This window comes from Pleurodeles waltl, chromosome 8 (genome assembly GCF_031143425.1).
Source record: "Pleurodeles waltl isolate 20211129_DDA chromosome 8, aPleWal1.hap1.20221129, whole genome shotgun sequence".
Classification (NCBI taxonomy): Eukaryota; Metazoa; Chordata; class Amphibia; order Caudata; family Salamandridae; genus Pleurodeles; species Pleurodeles waltl.
In genome coordinates, this window is record NC_090447.1 from 1,239,915,791 (window position 1) to 1,239,937,573 (window position 21,783).

At 41.2% G+C, this 21,783-nt stretch overlaps 1 protein-coding gene across 4 annotated transcripts in view; it reads right to left on the reverse strand.

Moving 5' to 3' along the window:
- NBEA (neurobeachin) overlaps positions 1-21,783 on the reverse strand; it is a 1,608,295-nt gene that overhangs the window by 1,117,715 nt on the left and 468,797 nt on the right. For all 4 annotated transcript variants that reach the window (XM_069205539.1, XM_069205537.1, XM_069205538.1 and 1 more), the window contains exons 19-22: positions 21,308-21,389; positions 21,022-21,145; positions 11,432-11,624; positions 131-1,153 (exon numbers count right to left, since the gene is read on the reverse strand). In XM_069205539.1, coding sequence (XP_069061640.1) covers positions 131-1,153; positions 11,432-11,624; positions 21,022-21,145; positions 21,308-21,389 — 1,422 coding nt within the window. The remainder of the gene's footprint in view (positions 1-130; positions 1,154-11,431; positions 11,625-21,021; positions 21,146-21,307; positions 21,390-21,783) is intronic.

Sequence of the window (21,783 nt, forward strand, 5' to 3'; positions counted from 1 at the left end):
GCTGTATAGAGAGAGACTTTATTATTCCTTATGTGATAAACTTCTCTTCTGAAGCAGATCATCTGTGTGATAGTACTGCTGCAATGTTACTAACTCTGGAACCAGAAACAAATGACAAAAACACACGTACCTGGGTAGTAGTAGTAGTTTGGATCTTCTTAATCTCCTTCCCCAATTCTCTCCCATCATCTGATCTTTCCGTATCAGAGACTGTACTGCTGGCATCAATATTTACCAAGGTTTTGCTGCTGGAAGACTCAGATTCAAGCGTCCTAGCAGTCATCTCAGCGTACTCTAGAACTTTGGAAGCTGCAGACATGTCCCTATCCGTGGCATTGCTCATTGATTCAGATGTCGTATGGATCTTAAACTCCTTCTCCTCTATGACACTCGAGGCACAAGTAATGTCCACACTGCCCGTCATATGAGCGAGCAGCCCAAGATCGTCACTCACCCCCATGTGCACATGTGCCTCCTGCAGATTAGGAATTGTAATATGGTTACTACTGGACAGCTGTGGCAAGAGTTTATCCTCCTGAAGTGACATTTTATCAAAAAGGAATGAGGTACTATTGGCGGCAGGCACATCCTTCTCATCGGCCAGGGTTATCAGAGGTCCATTGTCCTTCTCCTCACTTTCCTTAATGATGCCCACACTGCCATGGACATTGTTTTGGAGTTTCTCAACTGCTGCACTATAAACGTTGTCTAGGAGAGATTCAACTTCTACAAGAGCACCATTCTCACCTGAGACCAATGTCTCCGGTGATAAATCCAAATCATCGAGCTTTACTTCTGTGGCTTCCACCTTCTCTGCTTTAATGTCAACCAACAGATCGTGAACCTCAACACGCACACCTCCGGTTGGTCTGTCTGATCCTCCTAGCGTCTCATCGGATAACTTTGTTGCCAGCAGCAAGTCCCTGGTGTCGGTGCTCACAGGATAATCCGTTTCACTCTCTGGACTCTGACTCTGAGAAAGATCCTCAATTTCCCGTATTTCTATTCCACCTTTGGATACTGTCGCTTGAGCTGAAAGGCCCGAGATGGTGCTCACATTCCCTTTCTTTCCCTTCTTGATGTTCTCCTCCTCTTGCCGTTGATATTCTTCATACATTTTAGCAAGGTATTCCTTGTGAGCTTCGTATGTGACCTAAAAAAAGATAAAGAGAAATAAATATCTTTACACAACAGAAATAATAATCATCATTTTCAAACAATATATTTTCTTGAAATGGCAGATGCTTACTGTCAAATTAGCAAGGGAGAAAAACAAGAAAATTATGAGTGAAATGTTTGCAAGTTCAAAAACGATAGTCTGATATGTGGGCAGAGTAATTAACACATACTGAGATTCAATCAAGCATTTGAACTATCACTTAATTTTTTTATTTTCAAAGTGAGGCACACTAAGAGCAATAAACGTTCTCAAACATAGGTCTCATGCTCACTGTGCCAATGGAATCATGCTGCTTGTCAATGATGAGGACCAAAAGGCTGAAATTAGTACCAGCCTGCTTGTGTTCCCATCTGGAGAGGACCTGAGCTGATAGTCTGGGGCTAGAATGTTCATATCAGAATTGGACTAAGACTATTTTGCATATTGCTGTTCTCTACTCTGTGTGGCATAATGGGCAAAAAAAAGAATCAACTAGAATGCAGCCCTCAGTAGTTACCAGTGTCTGAGATTAATGTAAGCATTCCACCCATCACTTAGGTAGCCTAAGAGACATACAATCCTGATGTAGGGCACTGCTAGGTCACCCCATTCAGGTTCCCTTAACCCCAAAAAACCTGGGGTATCGCAGGGCTGTGACACCATCCCTTACTTCCAGACAGGGCTGTCCGCAGCACGTTCAACAGCTAGCAGAGTTACTGAGTTAGGTCGCCCACTGTAGACAGTGCTTTTTCACTGCTGGACAGGCACAAAGCCCCGTAATGTGTAGCATAGGTTTTGTACTGGAAAGTTACTCTTCCAGTACAAAGTAATAAGTCTAGACAAACTTTTAAACTTTTTGCACACTGGATGTGAATTGTACAGTGTACACATGCAAGGTGTGAAAAGTTAGAAGAAATTAAAAGATTTCTCCTGTTTAGAACCAGCTTTAATGACACGTTATTTTTCGGTACAAAGCCCTGCCTAACAATGTTAGTAGACCGGGCTGTGCAGCAATAGCTGTGGTGGTAGCAAGCCTCCTTGATGCAATGAAGTGCAAAGTGGTGACTTTCCAGCACAAAAAGGATGTATTCCTCTCCAATCAAGGGTGACAGTCGTGGTTTGGGATAGAATAGCAAAGAAAGAAGCACTTACTACTTTTCCCTTGCCCGTGACCCTGCTCTTGGAAAGCACAGCATTCACCCTTGCTCTTACGGACTGGAGTTTAAACATCTGAAGTCAAATAAGGCACAAGAGACTTGGAGACATGTTCATTGGCCCACAACTCTAGCCTGTCACGGACATCCGCTTCCAATGATATCGAGAGGCAGAGCATTCTGCTATACCCAGGTTTGGTATTAGGCTTTGACTCCCTCCATTATGCTTCTGGCCAGGAGTCACATTACTAAATTTGAACAGAGTGCTACTGCATGGAAACAACAAGAAACTGTTTTCAGATTTCTGTAAGATGCTACTCACAAGATGGCACAACTATGGTAACTCCTGGACAGAGGAGGTATGAAAAGGAGCAAGTAGAAAAATGCCTGAGGGGTACTGGAGGCAGGTACATACCAGAGTTCGTACAAGCTATCACACTGGAAGCAGTATATAAAGTAGACTCATAGGGGCAACCTCACATCTGATAACATTTGAGACTAGGACAAATGCAGCCATGGATATACTTGAGAGGTTGTGTCACATACAGTACCTTGGTCCATTTTCTCTGGGATGCCTCCTGGACACTACAGATAATATTTTTCAGGTCCAACCCCATGGGCTCCCAAAACATATAATTCTGGGTGTAGGTAATCTGCAAGCCTACCCTTTGCACTCCAGAATTAGAAAATGGTGTTGCTAATGATCTGTGCAGCTAAAACAAACCATAACTGCCTGTATGGGAAAATCAAGCCAGTGGAGAGACGGGATACTCCACTTGTGCCACAAAACAGAGATGAAGACAAGTGGCAACTGCTGTGGAGGAACAGTAGAGCTAGTCAAGACACAATGGCAACTTTATTACAATAACTTTCTTCTATAATGAGGGAACTTATTTGTCCCAGATTTCTGTGAGCATCCAAGGTAGTCTACGTAGATTGCGTCTCGGACTAGACCTGGGAATACTTAAAGAAAGTTATTAGCTAGCACACACTACTCCTAGTTTAAAGCTGCTTGTTGTCATGGGAAGGATGAGTTATTTGCATTTCCTGAACCCTGCAGGATGTAGGCAAGCAAATGTGTTTACTTCGCAATCATTCTAATCATTAGGTACATTTGAGCCATAAAGCAGGCTGCTTTACCAAAAACTGCTATTTCAAAAAGCTGTAAAGGTGTTGTGTTATTTCTATTTGTAGGGCATACATATCACCAGAGAATGTATCCTGGCACCTCTGAACAAGGTGAACTGGCCTGTCTGTGGCCCATCAGAAGAGCCAGTTATTTTAGTTTCTTTTGAATTCAAGGTTGGAGCTGGCAGCTCTTATGTCTTTCATTCCAGGATTTGGGATAAGGTAGGAGAATGCTCAACATCTGGCTCTGCCCCAGGAGAAGCATGTGATGCAAGCAAGGAGTACGCTGGCCAAATGGAGATTACTTGCCAGGGTGTGGAAATATGGTTGTTGAGGTATGCTGGGTTTTCATTGTGCAGTGCTTTGTAGGTGTGTGTGAGGAGTTTGAAAATGGGCCATTTGTGGAATGGAAGACAGTGGAGGCCTTTGAGGCATTAGGAAGCATAGGTGGATGTGGGCTATTGAGTGTATGTCTTGTGGCTGCATTGTGTACAGTTTGGAGGCTTTCGGTGAGTTGAGCAATGATGCCAACATAGAGAGCGTTCCCGTAGTCAAGCTTGCTGGTGACGAGGGCTTGCTTGATGGTTCTGCAGCTGCCCAGTGTGCCATCTGAAGATTTTTCCGAATAGCTTGAGGGTGTGTAAGCAGGTGGAAGGAATAGTTTTGACTTGATTCACCATGGCCATACTGCTGCTGATCACAATATCCAGGTTCCTGGATGTGTTGGGTGCGGTGGGCCCCCAACCCATTGACCTGAGAGATGTCTCTTTACTGAAGAGGAACACCTCTCTTTTTTCACTGTTGAGTTCTAGGTGTTCCTTTTCATTCAGTCTACCTCTGGGGTCATGCATCTGACGAAGATGGCTTGGGTGGTCGATGTTTCTTATCACAGGGAGAGGACAATCTGAGTCTTGTTCGCGTAAATGATGATACAGAATCCACGGGAACAGGTAATGCTGGAAAGCTGGGCAAGTAGATATTGAACAGGGACCCACGGAGGAGCCTTGTGGGATACCACAGATCGTTTGGAAGGCCTGGACAAGTAGGGGGGCTAGGCTGACATTTTTAGTGTGTCCTGAGACGAAGAAGATGATCTATCGTGGTGTCGGGCCACAACTTCTGGTCAGGAGGAAGTGTTGGATAAAGATGATGTATGAGATGTGTCACATAATGCACAGAGGTCTGGAAGAATAACTGCTGTTGTGTTCAAACAGAAGGCCCAGTTAACCGCTGAAAGGTGAACTTAGCAAAGACAGGAACCCATTGATGGGAGCCGGTCCCTTCCATACATAGTTCATAAAAACAACAAATCATAAGTATCAGGCGCAAACCACCTGCTACCTGCCTGCTGCTTTAGCATTCCTGGGTAAGAGAGTGACTCAAACAGGCTGTAAACTATTTACAAGGCCAGCCCAGACTGTCTCCTTCACGCCGGGCAGTGTGTAGGTGACTAGGAACACATGCAGAAAACCTGCACCCACACATCTTCCAGATAGGAATGACTCTAAGAGGCATACATTAGAGAGTCTGGCCTTGCATCTAATTGCACATTAGGATAATCAGCTACGACTCTTGCCTGAACAACGCAGGCCTTTTTCTCTGCCTTAACCATGTATGTGCTGAATAACCCACATGGGTGGTTAAGACAGAGAAAAAGGAAGATCCATCGGGAGAGGACGCAGTCAGGTAAGTGGGGCTGAGGCAGGTTGGGGGTAGTTTTTAGGGGTTAGGGGTGAGGGATGGGAGGTGAAGGGGTTGGGGTGGTTAGGTTATTTCCTTTTAAGGGGTGGGTGTGTGGGCGGGTCGGTACTATGGTTTTTAGGATGTGGTTGGGTTATTTTGTTTTTAGGGGCACGGTGGGGGTCGGGGTCATTTTGTATTTAGGGTGGTGGGGGGTCGCGTTTTTAGGGGCGGGGGTCAGGATAATTTTGTATTTGGGGAGGGTTGGGGTAATTATGTTTTTAGGGCGGTAGGGGGTGCGGGTTTTTAGGGATGAAGGTCAGGGTAATTTTGTATTTAGGGCGGGTGGGGGGTCTGGTTTTAGGAGTGGAAGTGGGGGTTGGGGGAATTTTGTATTTAGGGTGGGCGGGTTTTTGGGGGTGCGGGTAATTTTGTATTTAGGGCGGGTGGGGGGGTCGGGTTTTTAAGGGCAGGGGGGATCGGGTTTTTAAGGGCAGGGGATGGGGGTTGGAGTCATTTTGTATTCAGGGCCGGTGAGGGGTGGGTTTTTAGGGGTGAGGTTGGGGTAATTTTGTATTTAGGGTGGGTGGGGGCGAGTTATTAGGAGTGGAGGGTCAGGGTAATTTTGTATTTAGGGAGGGTGGATTCTTAGGGGTGGGGTGGGGTAATTTTGTATTTAGGGTGGGTGGGAAGGTCAGGTTTTTAAGGGCGGGGGAGTCGGGGTAATTTTGTATTCAGGGCAGATGGGGTGGGGTTTTTAGGGGCAGGGGTGGGGGGTCGAGGGAATTTTGTTTTTAGGGGTTGGGTAGTTTTATTTTTGGGGGTTGGGGTCGGTGTTAGGGCTCAGGGTGGGTGGGAGGTATCTGGGTAGTTTTTAAAGGTGGGGGTGGGGTACTTCGGTCTTTAGGGGTGAGGGGGTGGGTTAATTTTGTTTTTAGGGGTTGGGTTGTTTTATTTTTGGGGGTTGGACGTCAGTGTAGTTTTTAAAGGGTAGGGGGTTCAGGGTACTTCTGTTTTTAGGGTGGGGGGGTGGCATGCAACAGCCATGCATGCCGTTCCCACACATGCCTTTATTAGTAATGCCTTTACAACGAAAAATCGTTGTAAAGGCATGCATGGAAACAACGCGGTCGTTGTTCCGACTTCGTTGTTCAGGCATGCGTGGTTCCATCATACAACCGTTAAGTTAAATTTGGGTTTTAGCGTTATTATACCTTATTTCAAAAACATCTAATATAGGCCACACTTATTGTTAATATGTTGTTTACATGATCACATCTGCAAAGTTATAGTGTAATCACATGTATCTGGTATAGTCCTAAATAGCACATGCAATGCGAAACCTAGCTCTCGGTCTCCTAAGCACTATAAAATCAGGCTCTCCTCTTGATCCAGCCCCACTGTCTATATTAATCCTCGGCGTAGACGTTATTGTGCCTGTTCTAACTAGGATACTCAATAATTCTCTCACCTCTGGTCAGCTTCCACAAAACTGGAAACATGCAGTCATCAAACCTTTATTAAAAAAGCCTAGGCTTGATCCTAGGTTATTGAGCAATTATAGACCAATTGCCCTTCTGCTGATAAAATCTAAAATAATTGGAAAAACATGTTAACAAATTTCAGGCTTTCTCGAGGATTACAATCGTCTACATCACACTCATATGGGCTTCAGACCTTTGCATAGCACGGAATCTGCCCTGTTGGCGGTTACCAAGGACACCCATCAATGCTTGGATTCAGGTGGCTATGCAGCAATTATCCTTTTGGATCTGAGTGCTGCATTCGATACTGTAGATCATAATATTCTCCTTCAGAGAATCTCTCGGATGGGTTTTTCAGGGACCCCATTCGAGTGTCTCTCTGACTTCCTGAAGGACAGGACCTTTCAAGTCCTAGATCGATCTTTTTTTTCTAAATCTCTGCCACTCAGTTGTGGAGTGCCACAGGGCTCCTCTCTGAGCCCTACTCTTTTTAACATTTATATGTCCCCCTGGCAAGAATTATTGAGCCACATGGACTATCTCTAGTATCTTATGCGGATGATACGCAGTTGGTCTACTCCTTCTCTGCTAAGAATACCCAAGAACAGGCTATCTTATTTTCCTGTCTCTCAGATATCGCCAGATGGATGATAGAGAGCAAGCTTAAGCTCAACGATGGGAAAACAGAAGTTTTTGATCGTCGTGAATCCTTCTTACTTAGGTCCCCATCCTTAGCAGTGAACTTGCCTAAGGAACTACCTCCGCCTAAAGATTCCATAAAAAGCTTGGGCTTTTGGCTAGACCCACACCTTACAATGGAATGCAATTCTAACAAACTGGCAGCTACCTGTTTCGGTTTTCTAAGAACCCTTAGGAAAATCTTTAAATTACTTCAATTTTCAGCAAAAAGACTTCTTACTCAGGCTCTGATACTTTCACGTCTAGATTATGGGAACGTACTGCTCCTGAGCTCTCTATCGCATGTTCTAAAGAGACTTCAGGGGGTGCAGAACGCTGCTGCCCGCAAATTCACAGACACCCCCAGACATTCATCTGCCACTCCAGCCTTGGCTTCCCTCCATTGGCTTCTGATTGAACAATGCATTATTTTTAAAGGTATGTGTTTTATTCACCGAGCCCTTCGAAACAAGGGTCCAGTCTTCCTCAGATGAATGATCACTCCCTATACTCCCGGTGAATACTCAGATCTTCTTCAGGTTCTTTAATTAACTCCTTTCGTGCTAAGAAAGTTAGATGGGGGTAGATCCTTCGCCTGTAGAGCAGATAAGATCTGGAACTCCCTGCCCTTGGAACTTCGTCATGACATGTCAGAATCTTCTTTCATAGAAAACTGAAAACTGTATTGTTTCCTGTTTAGGTCTGTTCCTCTTACACAGTAATCTTCAACAGCACTGGGAGGCCTTCAGGTAGCCATGTGCTTTACAAATCCTTGAGACTAAACTAAACTAAATGATGTAAACCTTATCCCATTAAAACACCATCAAAAAGGGCAGCGTTTGAGCACTGCATGGAACCCATGCCCAAGAGCTGCATATTCTCATGCAAAGAACGAGTCGTTGTAGATACAAAACAATGGGTTCCTGGGGACAGTGGTTTAAGTGAGATCAAAGCGGTGGGCTAGGAGTGTCTCAAAGGATCGTGCCACTAAAGCAAAAAGAACCCCTTCTAAAGAGCAGGCCTATCTAGTTATTGGCATAGCCTAAAACAAGCAAATTAGAATTACGTGCACTTGCCTTCTGCTGTTTTTGTTAATGCAGTCAGATACGTCACACAACAATGAATACATACACATGAAACAAGGCAGAACTACTGGCTTTACCAGTATTTGTTAGTAAGGATTTTTATTCTGTAGCCGATAAATGAGTGACAACTCATATTCCTCAGTACACAGTAATTTCCTCTGTAATCTCATTCTCGTAATAGTTGCGTGCTCCCTTCTCTCCGCACATCCTTCTGCAGTACCTCCAACTGCACGCCACTCTGGCTTTTTTCTCTCCATCCGTCTTTTCACTTTCTCATTCTGCATGTACTCTGCATGCACTGCACATCTGCACAGCACCACCCCGTTTTTCACATACACACAGCGTTTCCTTTTCCGTTGACACTGTCCATATTTCCACAGATGTATACCTCCTCCACTCACAGAATCGCAATTACATTTTGCACGCATGTGACCATCGTTGTGTACGCTCAACAAAGAAGGCAAGGATTGAATGATCACGTACTCAGTACACCTTTATGACACAGTGACAGGTATCAGAAACTCGCCACTGCTTTCAGTCTCAACTCCAGAGCTCTCAAACGTGCTAAGTCATCAACACCCATCCACACCCTGAACTTACCAAAAACCTAGCGGGATTCAGTTGTATTATGTGCTATACGTACTATGTATTATATCGAATGAAATAAAAAACTAAAAAAATACACGTGGGAAAAGGGAAGACTTCTGGGAAACTGGGGCACATTTACCATGCAACATGAATTAAAACAAGTGAAATCTATCAGCACAGAATCAATGACTTTTATTAGCTTATGTCTTCTTGTAAACATTCCCATGACAAACATTGTTGAGCTTCATTTACATTGAAACACATGAACACAGAGCTTGGTAGGGATCAGTGTCAATTTCTAATTTATTTTTTATTTATTTGTATTTTTTGCAGTTTGTTGGACCAGAAGATATGAAAACCAGTTAAGTTACACTACACTAGGTCACATTTTTCAGAAAGGGGAAGATTAAATTATTTGCCGAGAATCACTAGGCATGCCAAGTCTAACAAGCACTGGCAAAGCCAATAGGTGTCACCTTTGCAAGAGGTTCTTTATGTTTTCTCCTTTCCACAGTAGTTGTGTGTATAGTAACTGTTTGTGTTAATAAACATTTTTTTAATGTTTTGCTGATTAAGTGATGTATGTTGGTAAAATCCCACTGACTTAGTACATCTGAAACTTCTTAGGGAGTTAATAATTGTTTCATGACCAAACGCACTGCACTCTCTTGTTCTTAAAACCCAACTGGTGGAAAGTGACACTGCTGGCATGGTTACCCCCCACTTTTTGCCTAGTGTTGATGCCAACTTTGATTGAAAGTGGGCTGGCACCCTGCTAACATGGCCCCAGCCCCAGTGTTCTGTCCCTAAAACTGTACCTTTGTTTCCACAATTGGCACAGCCCTGGCACACAGTTAAGTCCCTTGTAAAAGGTACCAAGGGCCCTGTGGCCAGGGAAGGTCTCTAAGGGCTGTAGCATGTATTATGCCACCCTAGGGGGCCCCTCACCAAGCACATGCACACTGCCTTGCTGCTTGTGTGTGCTGGTGAGGCGAAAAAGACAAAGTCGACATGGCACCCCTCTCAGGGTGCCATGCTCACAAATCACTGCCTGTGGCATAGGTAAGTCACCCACATTGCAAATGAGGGATGGGGAGAATTAATGGTCCAGTGTATTGCCTCCCTATACTGACACTAATAAGCAAAATTACACTGTTCCAAGATAGAAAAAAAGAAGAGAAAAGGACAAAGGGCAGTCCTATTGTTTGAAGCAAGAGCCCTCACACATCCAATGGATGTCATGCTTCATCATCGGGTCTGCTCCTCGTCAAACTGGCGCTGCAATGTCTGATGGGCACCCCACAAGGGGGGGCTCTTTGCCGGAGATCTTTTCTCAATGGTGCGGTGGCATAAACCACGGTGTAGGCACAGAAAACAAGGGAGAGCAAATAGAAGAAAGGGATAAAATTGGCAACAAAAAAAAAAACAGTGAACACCTTATAATGTGAATGACGTAGCATTACAATCTAGATCTAAACCGCTGGTGAAACTTGAATCTATCCATTTCTAGGATAGTGCCAATTCACAGTCTTCTTTTATTTGACCCTTTGTCTCTTCCACAAGACAGCACAAAACGATTATGACTATTATGTTTTAAGTGCAATCAAATACTGTTACATTGAAATCATTTCAATACTGATGGAATGAAAATTTAGCAATTTTGCATTTCGATAGTTACATATTGAAATAATATAAACTATCACTGCTACATTTTGAATGGCGCATGCTGAAGAGCAAAAGAGTGCAAAATACGTATCACTCGTATGAACCTACCAGAACCTAGAACTTAGAAAAATTACTGACATTTGGATAATTTTCATGCAGACACAACAAGAGAAACGTGAGGCGGTTGCTAAATGGGATTTTTCAGACAGGTTAAAGAAAAACTGGCTAAAAAAATAGAAACCAAATCTTTACGTAATAATATTTTTTTGCAATGGTGCTATCGATGGATGCTTCCTTCTGGCCTATTTTTCGATTTAACCGCAAACCGTCATATTCAGACTTTGTGTTCAACTTCTAAATTAAATTTTAATTTGCCAGTTGCCTCTCGTTACTACTGGACTCAGCTGTGAGTAAATCCCATCCTCAATGCGGGTCATGACGGAACCATGATTCACCCTTTGGAGGGGGTTTACCTGCTGTTATGGAAAAATAGGTGGTACCAAGTTACTGCACCTTCAGTTTTTTTGTTTAACTTTTACAGTCCACTAAACTAGCCAGAATTTATATGGAGGAAATGCAGGGCACGTGGATAATACATGCAGTAATTTGTGCAGAAATAAAGGTTTTCAGCAGGGTCTGGCAATGAAACCCAAAAATTTAACACATGACATTGAATTACACAGGATTCTGTTGTGACAAGACATTGCATATAACGCGTACTACACATCCATTCATTCAATCTTGCACTCTAGCTTTTCATTCAATCTTCCACACTATCTTCAAAAGATCAATACAAACACCCATAGCTACCTTCGAATGAGCGATAGAGAGCGTGTCAACCCAGACACGCCAGCCGCCCCATTCATACTTGATGGCATGATATAGGAGAATCCGAAAGATGTTGTACACCATCTCTGTGATCTTCTGCTCTTCTGAGTTTTTAGGGTTGATGTAGCCAAGGGAAAACATCCAGTCTTGCCAAACCGAGCACTGGAGTAGACACCTACAAACCAAAAAAAAAAAAAAAGTATTACTTTTGTCTTTGGGTCAGATAGATATTCATAAATACAAATACTCCCTGTGCCCAAATTCATAAGGTTGTAGAGAATCGAAAAGCGTATCTGTGCTCTATATGAATGTACTAATCAATATTGAGGAAATTAATATTGTAATAGAAAAATATTGTGGATAAAATATCGAAGACCAAAATAGCACAAAATAAAAGCATATTAAAGAAGTATAAATTTACTATTCATAACTCCACAACTACGCACCTTGAGGATACATATAATGTAAAACTACATGCGTATCTGAGGGGTCTTAATCACCTATAGGAACTAAAGTGCGTCCTTTGAAGTGAAAAAAATAAAGTGCATGTTGAGTGCAAATTCTAATATAGGCATAATTGAACTGAATTTTGAATTCTGAATTATTTGTCGAACTAAAAGAGATACAGAAAATTACACTAAAACTATACTACTAGACAGAAAAAAGAACTTGAAAGGATCACAAGTTATGGGAAGAGGATTGAAGAGAGGGGGTACGAAACAGAATATGAGATGGGAAAGAGAAACAACCAATGATGGTTTAGAGCTGAGAATAGAGATGCTACAAAGTGAGAAGTTCTTTCTATGATGTAGATATGGCATAACGTTAGGAGGGATTATTGAACATGCGGATGAACTTATGTTTAATGGATCACTTTATGTTTATATATAAACAAATCTATGGAACTCTAGAAGAAGGGCGAAAGGTTTGGAATGCCCTTAGAAATAAGAAATGGATTGTGATGCATAATCGATTCATGGAATACCAGAAACATATTATTCTTAATCTAATTTTTTAAATATCAAATACATGTCTGTTGTTTTAAAAACAAAATGTTACTAACTTTCACTTTTACATAAACATACTCATAAAACAATATTTGCTACACTTACCATATCACTTTTGTTATAAAGATATTTGGTGCACACATTTATTATTTACGCCAAGTTACACAGACATAGGAGGAAGGCACTTCTGGCAGTAGGACATCTTCAAACTACTAAAATAAAGTTAACATTACCTTTGAACCATATCATTAATCTGTTTTGTGTAATCTATTTGATATCACACTATATGTTCCATTACATTGTTCTACCCTTCGATGTGAGCTCATAGCGTGTTACCTATAACCCTCATGTTTTTCCCAGTTATTAGGTAGCTACTTCCTTTGAGTACCATTTTCTCTTTTGCTAGGCACCGATCCACATTTCTGTCCCTTTCTCTGAAAATTGGTAGTTCTGGTTATACCTACTTTTGCTCTAAGAGCCTCTATGTAACAATAATGCTTGGATTGACAGATAACTTCTGTCTGTTGAAGCCTCATAAACTAAATCATATGCAACGTTTTAACTGTAGTAATCTGAAATTTGACTGTATTGAAAATGCTCAGTGGTGCATTAAGGCATGTGCCAACTTCTTCCCTTATGTTCCTTTCCACATATAAGCCGAAAATTAGTACACCCTCACTTGAAACATACCTCTAATCAAATGAGGCATGCGAAGAACCAATACAGCCACTCCTTAGAAGAGTTCCTATCACTTTTCATCCACCAACCAGCTATCAGCTATACTACTATCCTTCTATCTAATAATCTAGACATCTACTAATTACTTCGCACACACACACATATATATATATATATATATATATCACCCTTTTACCATCCTTTGACCAGTGTGTTAATGCATCCAGCTATCTGTCCTCATCTATTCGTCCGTCCCCTCTCCTTCTTTCAATTTTGCCCTCCCTCCATACACTTACCCTGTCACTTCTTGATCCTTTCATTCTTCGAGCCTTTTCAGCCTTCAATGTGTTCATTATTTCACCCTTAGATCCTTTCTCCTTTTTATCCTGCTTTGCTTTGATGTTTCTTTCCTTCTTCTCACCTTTTCTTCTTAACTCCTGTTCTTTCTTTCCCATTCTTATTTGCCCAACGTTTTTTTCTCTCATTCTTACTTTTGCTCTCTTACCTTTCTCTCATGTTCACTTTTTTATTTGTTCTTTTGTCTAAGCTTTTAACTATTGTCATTATTTCTATTTTTCCATTTCTTTCTTTGTAGATGTAAGCCCATGCCACAGATCCCTATTTCATTATATTTATTAATGTTTTGTCTGAAGACCCAATAGACCCAAAAGCAAAGAATTAATATCTCAGTAGGTCGTATTGAACCAAGGGCATGTCCTCCTTAAGCTGATTCCCTACTCCACTTTATGCATTGCAGGTAAATATATCCTATTCAGGACCACAATACATTGAAACAAGCACTGGCCTGACATGTATGTGCTAAAGCATGGTATCATAGGTATGCCCACATGGCGTGGTGGTGATAATGGTCGTAATGGAAATGGTGCTTCCAATGCTGATGCTGGTAATGGTGGCGGTCTTAGTGATGGTAGAAAAGGTGTAGTGATGGTAATTAAGAAGTAGTTAAGACGCCAGCTGCATTAAAAAATATCAAAGATGATTACTTTTCTGTACAATGCATGTATGAGGTGAATAACTGAATGCGTGATGACTGAGTATTTTTCAGATTTAAAATAGTCTCCCAGGCATTACAATGCAAGATCTTCATCAAAGCTGGAATGATATTTTCTCACCTCATGCTTTTGGATATTTTGTGTAACACTCCTTTGGGTGGAGCCAAAGTCCACTCAATGCATATTTTGAAGCAACGGTAACAATACCTCTTGCCGATAACTGTGCTGTAAAGCCTCACCTGAAAGGGCCCTGATGAGGGTGGAAAAGTAGGATTATCTTTCTGCAGGAGGAGAATACCCATGTAACAAATGCTTAACACTGGTACGGGAAGGAGTTAGTGCTCTAAAACTAGTAACTGTCCCTCCTGGCAACATTTTTCGACTGTGCAAACAAAAAAGACATGGCACCTCATCTCAAGAGGAGCATTAAATTCCAAATAGTGTGGTCATTCCTTTTACTACACGTATCAAAATTATGGGTGTCATTACTGTAATTCCTACTCCTCATTTTGCCCTCGCAAATTTTGGCAGGTCAAATCTGCTGGAATTAACTGTGGGGAAATGCCCAGTTTTTACTAGGTGTGGTGAATATCTCATTTCCAGCTACACTACTCGTGATAAGCACCATGCTGTCATCATTTCAACACAAAGACACAACAAACAGACACTACTGCAATAAGATTATGTGAAGGCATCATGTGTCAGGATTTCCTGGGAGACAATGGGACTCAACCTTACCATTTTTAACAATTCACCGAATTAGACTAGGCCTCTACGTTTTCATGAAGGGTCTTTTAAGACCAACGACTTTTCATCCGTGAAATCAATACCCCATCTATTTGTGGTTACAAATTATTCTTTTCAAAATCACTATCTACAGAAAATGTTTGTTAGTCGTCGGTCACAAAACATTTCAGTGAACTCTAGCTTCAGAAACTCACTTTGTGCCTTAGGGAGATTTACAGCCAAAAATAAATGCTGTCCTTTCTGTGAACTGCTATACATATTACCCAGTCAAGTGTTCCAACAAGTAACAAACGAGGAAGAGACATTTAGATTAGTACACTTCATTCAGATACTTTTGAAACTAAGACGGGCTGACAAAGCCAATATAACAAGAAAAAAAAAGACAAAGTCAATAGGTTCAGCCATCTATTCATGAAAGCAAGAAGCTAGAAAGAACACATATACAGTGTTCTCAGGGTGTTTTTCCAGCAGTTTCATAGCACAAACTCAACCCGAAAACATTGGAGTGATTTACATGAGCACCAGTTACATGGCACAAGGTTACTGTAATTCTTTAGGCGCAGAGAGATCTAGTGATTTGCCTAGAAACAAGGAAGCTGAGCCAACACTAATGCTCGAACCTGGTGCCCCAGTTCCATGGGCGGCAGCTCTGGTTATAACGCCACATCCTCTCCCCGACTCTTCTAATGGTGAAACCCTGGAGGGGAACAGAACAGGTGTGCCATACAATTTGACCAAAAAGACCAAAGCCTCGGTCCTCTTACCCAGTCATCTTCTGGCCAAAGTCTGCAGATAGATTTACATTAAAGAGCCTGAGATCCAAGATATTAGACTTCTCTCTTGTGAAAATACGATCCCCAATGGCAGACAAAGAGTTATACGCATAAACAGATATGATGCCAGAACCTGAGTTTATTCCCTCCTTGCAGCTCCAGTCACTCACAAGGCTGTAGGACTGAAAGATGCACATTCTAATCCCTTATAAAACGTCAAGATTACATAAAAATTAACCAGATTCTGAGCATCACCACAAATGTACATTGGCTTCAACTGGAAGCCGAGGCAGTGAACATCTGGGATGTCAAATATGAAGTCTTCTTTTAAACCTAGTACTAATCAGCACCCCTACAATCTGTTTTCTCTAGTGTGTTTTAGGAATTTTTAAGTTGGGCACTTTATCACAGTAAGGCCAGAAGTTCACTATTGCACCTAACTAGATTAGCTTGTAGAGGAAAAGGTGCAGCCTTAATACTGTTTTCAAGACAGGTAATGTGGAACATAAAGGTTTTAGTAACACAGTGTATATCTGGGCTTATCCAGTGAGTGCCATCAAGCACCAGGTGTCAAATAATTTTTTACCAGAAACCCTAGGTAGTGTACTCATTACTGGCTGTTAGTTAAGCATGGTTCATGTCGAGAACACAACAGATAATAGGCCCTTTTCACAAATACTTGCTGCGAATTCCTATTGTAGTAATTCTGGCATACACCTGAATTCAAAGAGTAAACCAAGAGTACTTATTTCACACTAATTCAAATCAGACGTACTGCAAGAATATGTGGCATTTACTCATAGGAAAATGTTTGTGATTTGGGTATTATGTTTTCCAGCACTTAAATAAAGCCAACTATGGTTAACTGACAACTAAATCTAATCTAGTAATCCAAGAAGGTGGCTATACTGGTCAGTTCACAAATGAAATTTTTATGTCATACACATACGACTGATTGACTATGTTGTGAATTCAAATAAAGTGCAGAAGCAGAATCACAGTCATGTTAAACAAACTTGGAGACAGGTGGATCAAGAATTCAATTTGTGACACTGCAAGTTACCAAACAGCTCAGAAAAACTTTGCTAAATAATCCTCTGATCTCACTCTCTAAGAAATGAGGACAACCTAATGGGCATTCATCTTCAATTCTGGATAGCTCATAGGTAGGGGTACTAGAATACTGTGGTTCACCACACTGAGGGCAACTGAGGCATTCAAAAGACTCAGTGGTGGACCTGTTTTGCTGTGATGAACATGAAGAATTGCCCTGGACTACATAGGTTCTACCCAAGTAATGCAAGAGAAGCTGTGGTGGAAGTCACAATGGTACAGTATCATTGTTTCTCTAGTCACCATTTTTGTAACTGATTTCTGATAGCTGTGTCATAGTTTGGGTCACAGCAAGGCCACAAATGTACCATAAAACATCAACATTGTGCTTAAAAATAAGGAACAAGGCCGTGAATGACTACAGCAAAAGTAACATAAAAACACTGCAATGTGCCACAAAATATGGATATTTGTGTAGAAAATACATTTAGATAAGCTAAAGATTGGGTCACACTGTCACAATATTTTTGGCCGACAGTGGGAATCCAGTGGGAATCGTTATTTTCCATCATCCGAGTGCTTTTTTGGATCAGGACCAGAGGTAGGGAGCTCATTCATCGTTGCTATTTAATGTGTGTGAGAGCCTTAAAACTGTGCCTGCTTCTTCAGGGAAACTTGGTATAATTTTAAGGACATAGCTTATGCCCGAGGATCAAGAACATTTGGGTTTAATACAAAATCCTACTATATTATCCATCTGTAAGATAAACCAAAAGTAGGTTATAAAAGTTGACACCATCTTTTCAAGCAAAACACTTTGCTTGTAAGTGTTATTTAACTTGCAAGCTATATAACATTGCCTCACTAAAGAAAACATAACTGGAACCTTACCTTCAAACACCCCACCTTTATAGGGTAGAGTAAGAGTAGGAGCCTAAAATCACTCTTATTTCTGTCAATTCTTTGTCTCTCAGAAATCCATTATGCTCATTGTCTTCAAATGGTGATGAAGTTGGGCATCTATTGATTTCCTAAGCCAGAACCCTAACTCCATTTCTCCCCCCCCCACTGCACAGCTTTCAGAGAATGCACAAGGCTGGATGAATTACAGCATGTCAACAGGAAGAGAATACCGAGGAGAAAGAATGGTGAGGCAAGAGGAGCAGAGCCGAACAATAAAAGCAGAAATAAAACAGAGATAGAAAGGAAAGAGTATACAAAAATAGAGAAACTGTGCTTGTGTACATACACAGAGGTATTCATGGGGGGTGGTATCTTGGACAAGAGAGTGCAGTGATTTCCAAATATGTTTATTTTAGACACAAAGGATGTAATCTAACCCTGCAGTGTGGTCAACCTACAGAGTTAACCTTTTGAAGAGTTCTAATTCAAAGCTTAAAAAAATATTTATGACATTTCAACTAATATAATCTTAAGCTTTTTTTGACGTCCTGGGCAAGACATTTTGGGGGCACCTGTTTGGAACAACTTTTAATTTATTATGCATTTTCAGCTACTTCATGCCATCTTAATGCAAACTGATATTACATTCTAATATAAACTTTCGTAAACCAGGGACAAGCAAAAAAGCCCAAAGCTTAAGGTGCCCGGTGCCTGCTATCCAAATAGTACCAACACAAAACTTAAGCAAGCATTCAAGCTAAGTTTTTTTTGCTTTTAGGTTTATTTATTTTTTTGTCTGGAGTGTACAACATTTTGTGTGTCATTCTGTGTCTAATCTTCCTTCCACTACAGAAAAGACACAGTAAACGCAACTAGGTGGATGTTCAGGGAACTAGTACATAATATTAGAATATAAGTTATGCACATAGATCTTGAAGCTGTAGCTTTAATTACTTGATATTCTTAATCACAAATAAATCTCACATCTCAGCTGTAATTTTTGATGGAACCATGAAACAATAGCACTAATGTGATCATATACCAAGGGCCCCTTGGAAAGTGGAGCCCGGGGAAACTGTGCATTATGCCCATACCTTCAAATGTTTCTGACTTCAACCTCTTTTCACTTAAACACCAGCATATATGTTTAGTAACAAAGTACTCACACTTGAAATGTAGAGAAGGAATAATTAAGAGATTTTAAATAATAAATGTGATAAACTCTTATAATCACTGAATAATGTTTAAAGTTCCTATGCCAGCACATGAAATATTATTTTGAAAAGGGTTACTTCACCTTCCTATGCCGGAAATGAAAAGTGATTGGTTAGAGGAAAAAGGTAAGTTTGTCATTTGGGGATGTCTGTATTCCATTTTTAATAGGATCAGAAAATTGAAATAAGAGATTGCAAATTCAAAGCGATTCATTCACACAAATTCCACTTTCAATACCAAAGCCCAAATTCAGGTTCAAAGAATAAACTGCAATTTCTACAAAAACTATTACAGCAGAGTTGCCCATAAGTTAGGGTGTAATATGTGACATTTTAAGGGTCACCCTCAGAATGCATCATAAATTCACGACCATGCCAGGATCCAGGTTTTGTTTGGTTGTATGACAGAACCAAGCATGCAGGAACAATGCATGCCTTAACAACGTGGTCGGAACCACAACCATGTCGCTTTCACGCATGCCTTTACAACAAATTTAGTTGTAAAAGCATGCCTAGTAAAGTCAAATGTGGAAATGGCATGTGAAACGGCATGGGTGGTTCTGTCACACAACCTCCCCCCACCCGCCCTGAGGCCCAAAACTACCCCCATCCCTGATAGCTAAACTACCCCTACCGCCCTACCCACCCTGAACCCTAAAAAAAAGCTACCCCCACCCCTACCCCATAACACTAAACTACACCAACACCTCCACCCACCCTGGGCCCTACAAAAAAACTACCCTGACCCCGCCCCTAAAACTAAACTATCCCAACACCCCCAGCCGCCCTTAAACCTTCCCCCTAATAAGTAAACTATCCTGACCCCCTTCTTCCACCCTTAGCCCTAAAAAAAAAAAAAAAAAAAAAAAAACCTATACCGACCCCCCATCCCGCCCCTAAAAAACTAAATTATTCCAACAGCCCATCCGCCCTTAAAAAAAAAAAACTACCTCACCCCCCACCCCTGGCCCTAAAAACTAGACTACCCCAATACCCCCACCCACCCTAAGCCCTAAATCCACCCCCCACTAAAAACTACCCACCACCAACCCTACCCTAATTCTTCCTCCTCTTCTCTTCTCCCTCCTCCTGACCTTTCTATGCCTTAACCACGCATAGACGTAGCTTGGCACATGCGTGGTTAAGGTACAGACAAAGCCATACGTTGTTCAGGCAAGCGTGGTTACGCTTGCATGCTAAACGTCCGTGTTGTTTGCAACATGTTGTTAAGTCCATTTCCAGTTTCTTTTCAGCTAAGTCTACACAAGATGGAGAACACTTTCTAGTGAGCAAATCTTTTAGACTGCTCAATGAGATCTGGAGGGCTCTCTTGTCTTTATCAGGCTTTCAGGAATTGTTTGCCGCTAGGACGTTCAAAGGGACACTACACTGGTGGCTAATACCTGTAAATTGATGGCTAAATTAACAACACAGAGAAAGAAGTGAGACTATATAATACAAATCACTGTTAAAAGACCAACTTTCAGACACCCAGATGCTATATGCTATAGCCCAGACAATAGTTTACCAAAATGTAAATGTAATGGAATGTCAGTGCAGCACATACCTAGCCCATGCCTCGAGGCTTTGGTGCTGCTTCTACTACCTGGTTTGTGCTTATTTCCTAATCAGGAAAATGCACTATGTCCACCTAGGAAGGCGCAATAGGTTAACTTTGAAATTCTAGATGGAAGGGCCAATCTACAATTTCCAATAAGTCATGGCCAGCCACTGAAATGTCCAAATTCTAAATGTGTCTTCTAATTGACATTCACAAAATCTTTTTAAGTGAAAGCTCAATGAATGTTCTATTTGCGGTAAGGTCTTTAGTATATTTACTATTAAGGGACAGCTTTTTTGCTTTTCATTTTGCAGATCACAAAACAAACGTTTTCCATAGCTACAATACTCTGAAGGAAGAGAATATGTAGCAGCCCAATATCTATTTTATATTGAATCACCCTGAATGTTAACACTCCTCAATAAATAGATTACACCACTGTTACAACCTATTTATAGCTGGGACTTAGAGTGAAGTTTTAAACTTAGCCTCAATTTTTAATTGTTTCACATTCAATGACTTACATTTTGTAGAACAACATTTTGGTACATGTATCACTCCATGCAATCGTGCAGCACTTCCTTCAATTAGAAGTGCATTCTGGAGCGTGGACTGCCTCCTACCTTCGGTTCTCCCGGCTATTGCTGAAAAGTTTAATCATATCGGAGAGAAACAGGCGTCTGACTTCCATGAGTTCCGCACTAGGAGTGGAGTTTTTCAAAAGCGTTGCAACCACCTTCAAGATCACTTGTAGAAGTAAAAAAAATAAAAAATGAAGAAAGAGTAAAGTAAAAGTAAATATCACGTTTAGTGCTAAATAAAAATGAAAATGGCTAAAAGGTCAACAGCACTTTACTTAGTTATCCTACACCTGGTGCAGTTATATTAGGAAGCCAAAACCCTTCTTACTTGGATTTTGGATTTTTACTGTAGAATCTGGCTCAGGATGAGGTTTGTGAACAACTTGCGTGCAGACTTGTTCTGTTAAGATCTGTATAAAAAAAAAAAAGGATGAATTAGATTTGATGATGCAAAGCAGTACACTGTAAAGCACTACAACAGAATCGAGCCAGTCAAACGAATAACATAAAAAGAAGCTCTTTGTTATCAGACATCTCTCTGCTACACAAAGAGAGCTTTCTCCCAAGGAAACAGCAACATCTCTTGATGTATGTAGGCTAGTTCCCCAAGGAAGCCTTCTACAACAATTACAACTTGTCTCCGATGGCTAGTATCTTCCTTCCTTGCTCCTGAATATTATAACTTGTTTGAAGTGAGGATCCTCACTATCACTACAGGCTGGCACAAGCAAAAGCAAAGCCGTGCTTAATGTGCTAAATCGAATAGCGTTAGTATATTAATGGAGACACACAGAAGGGAGCTGC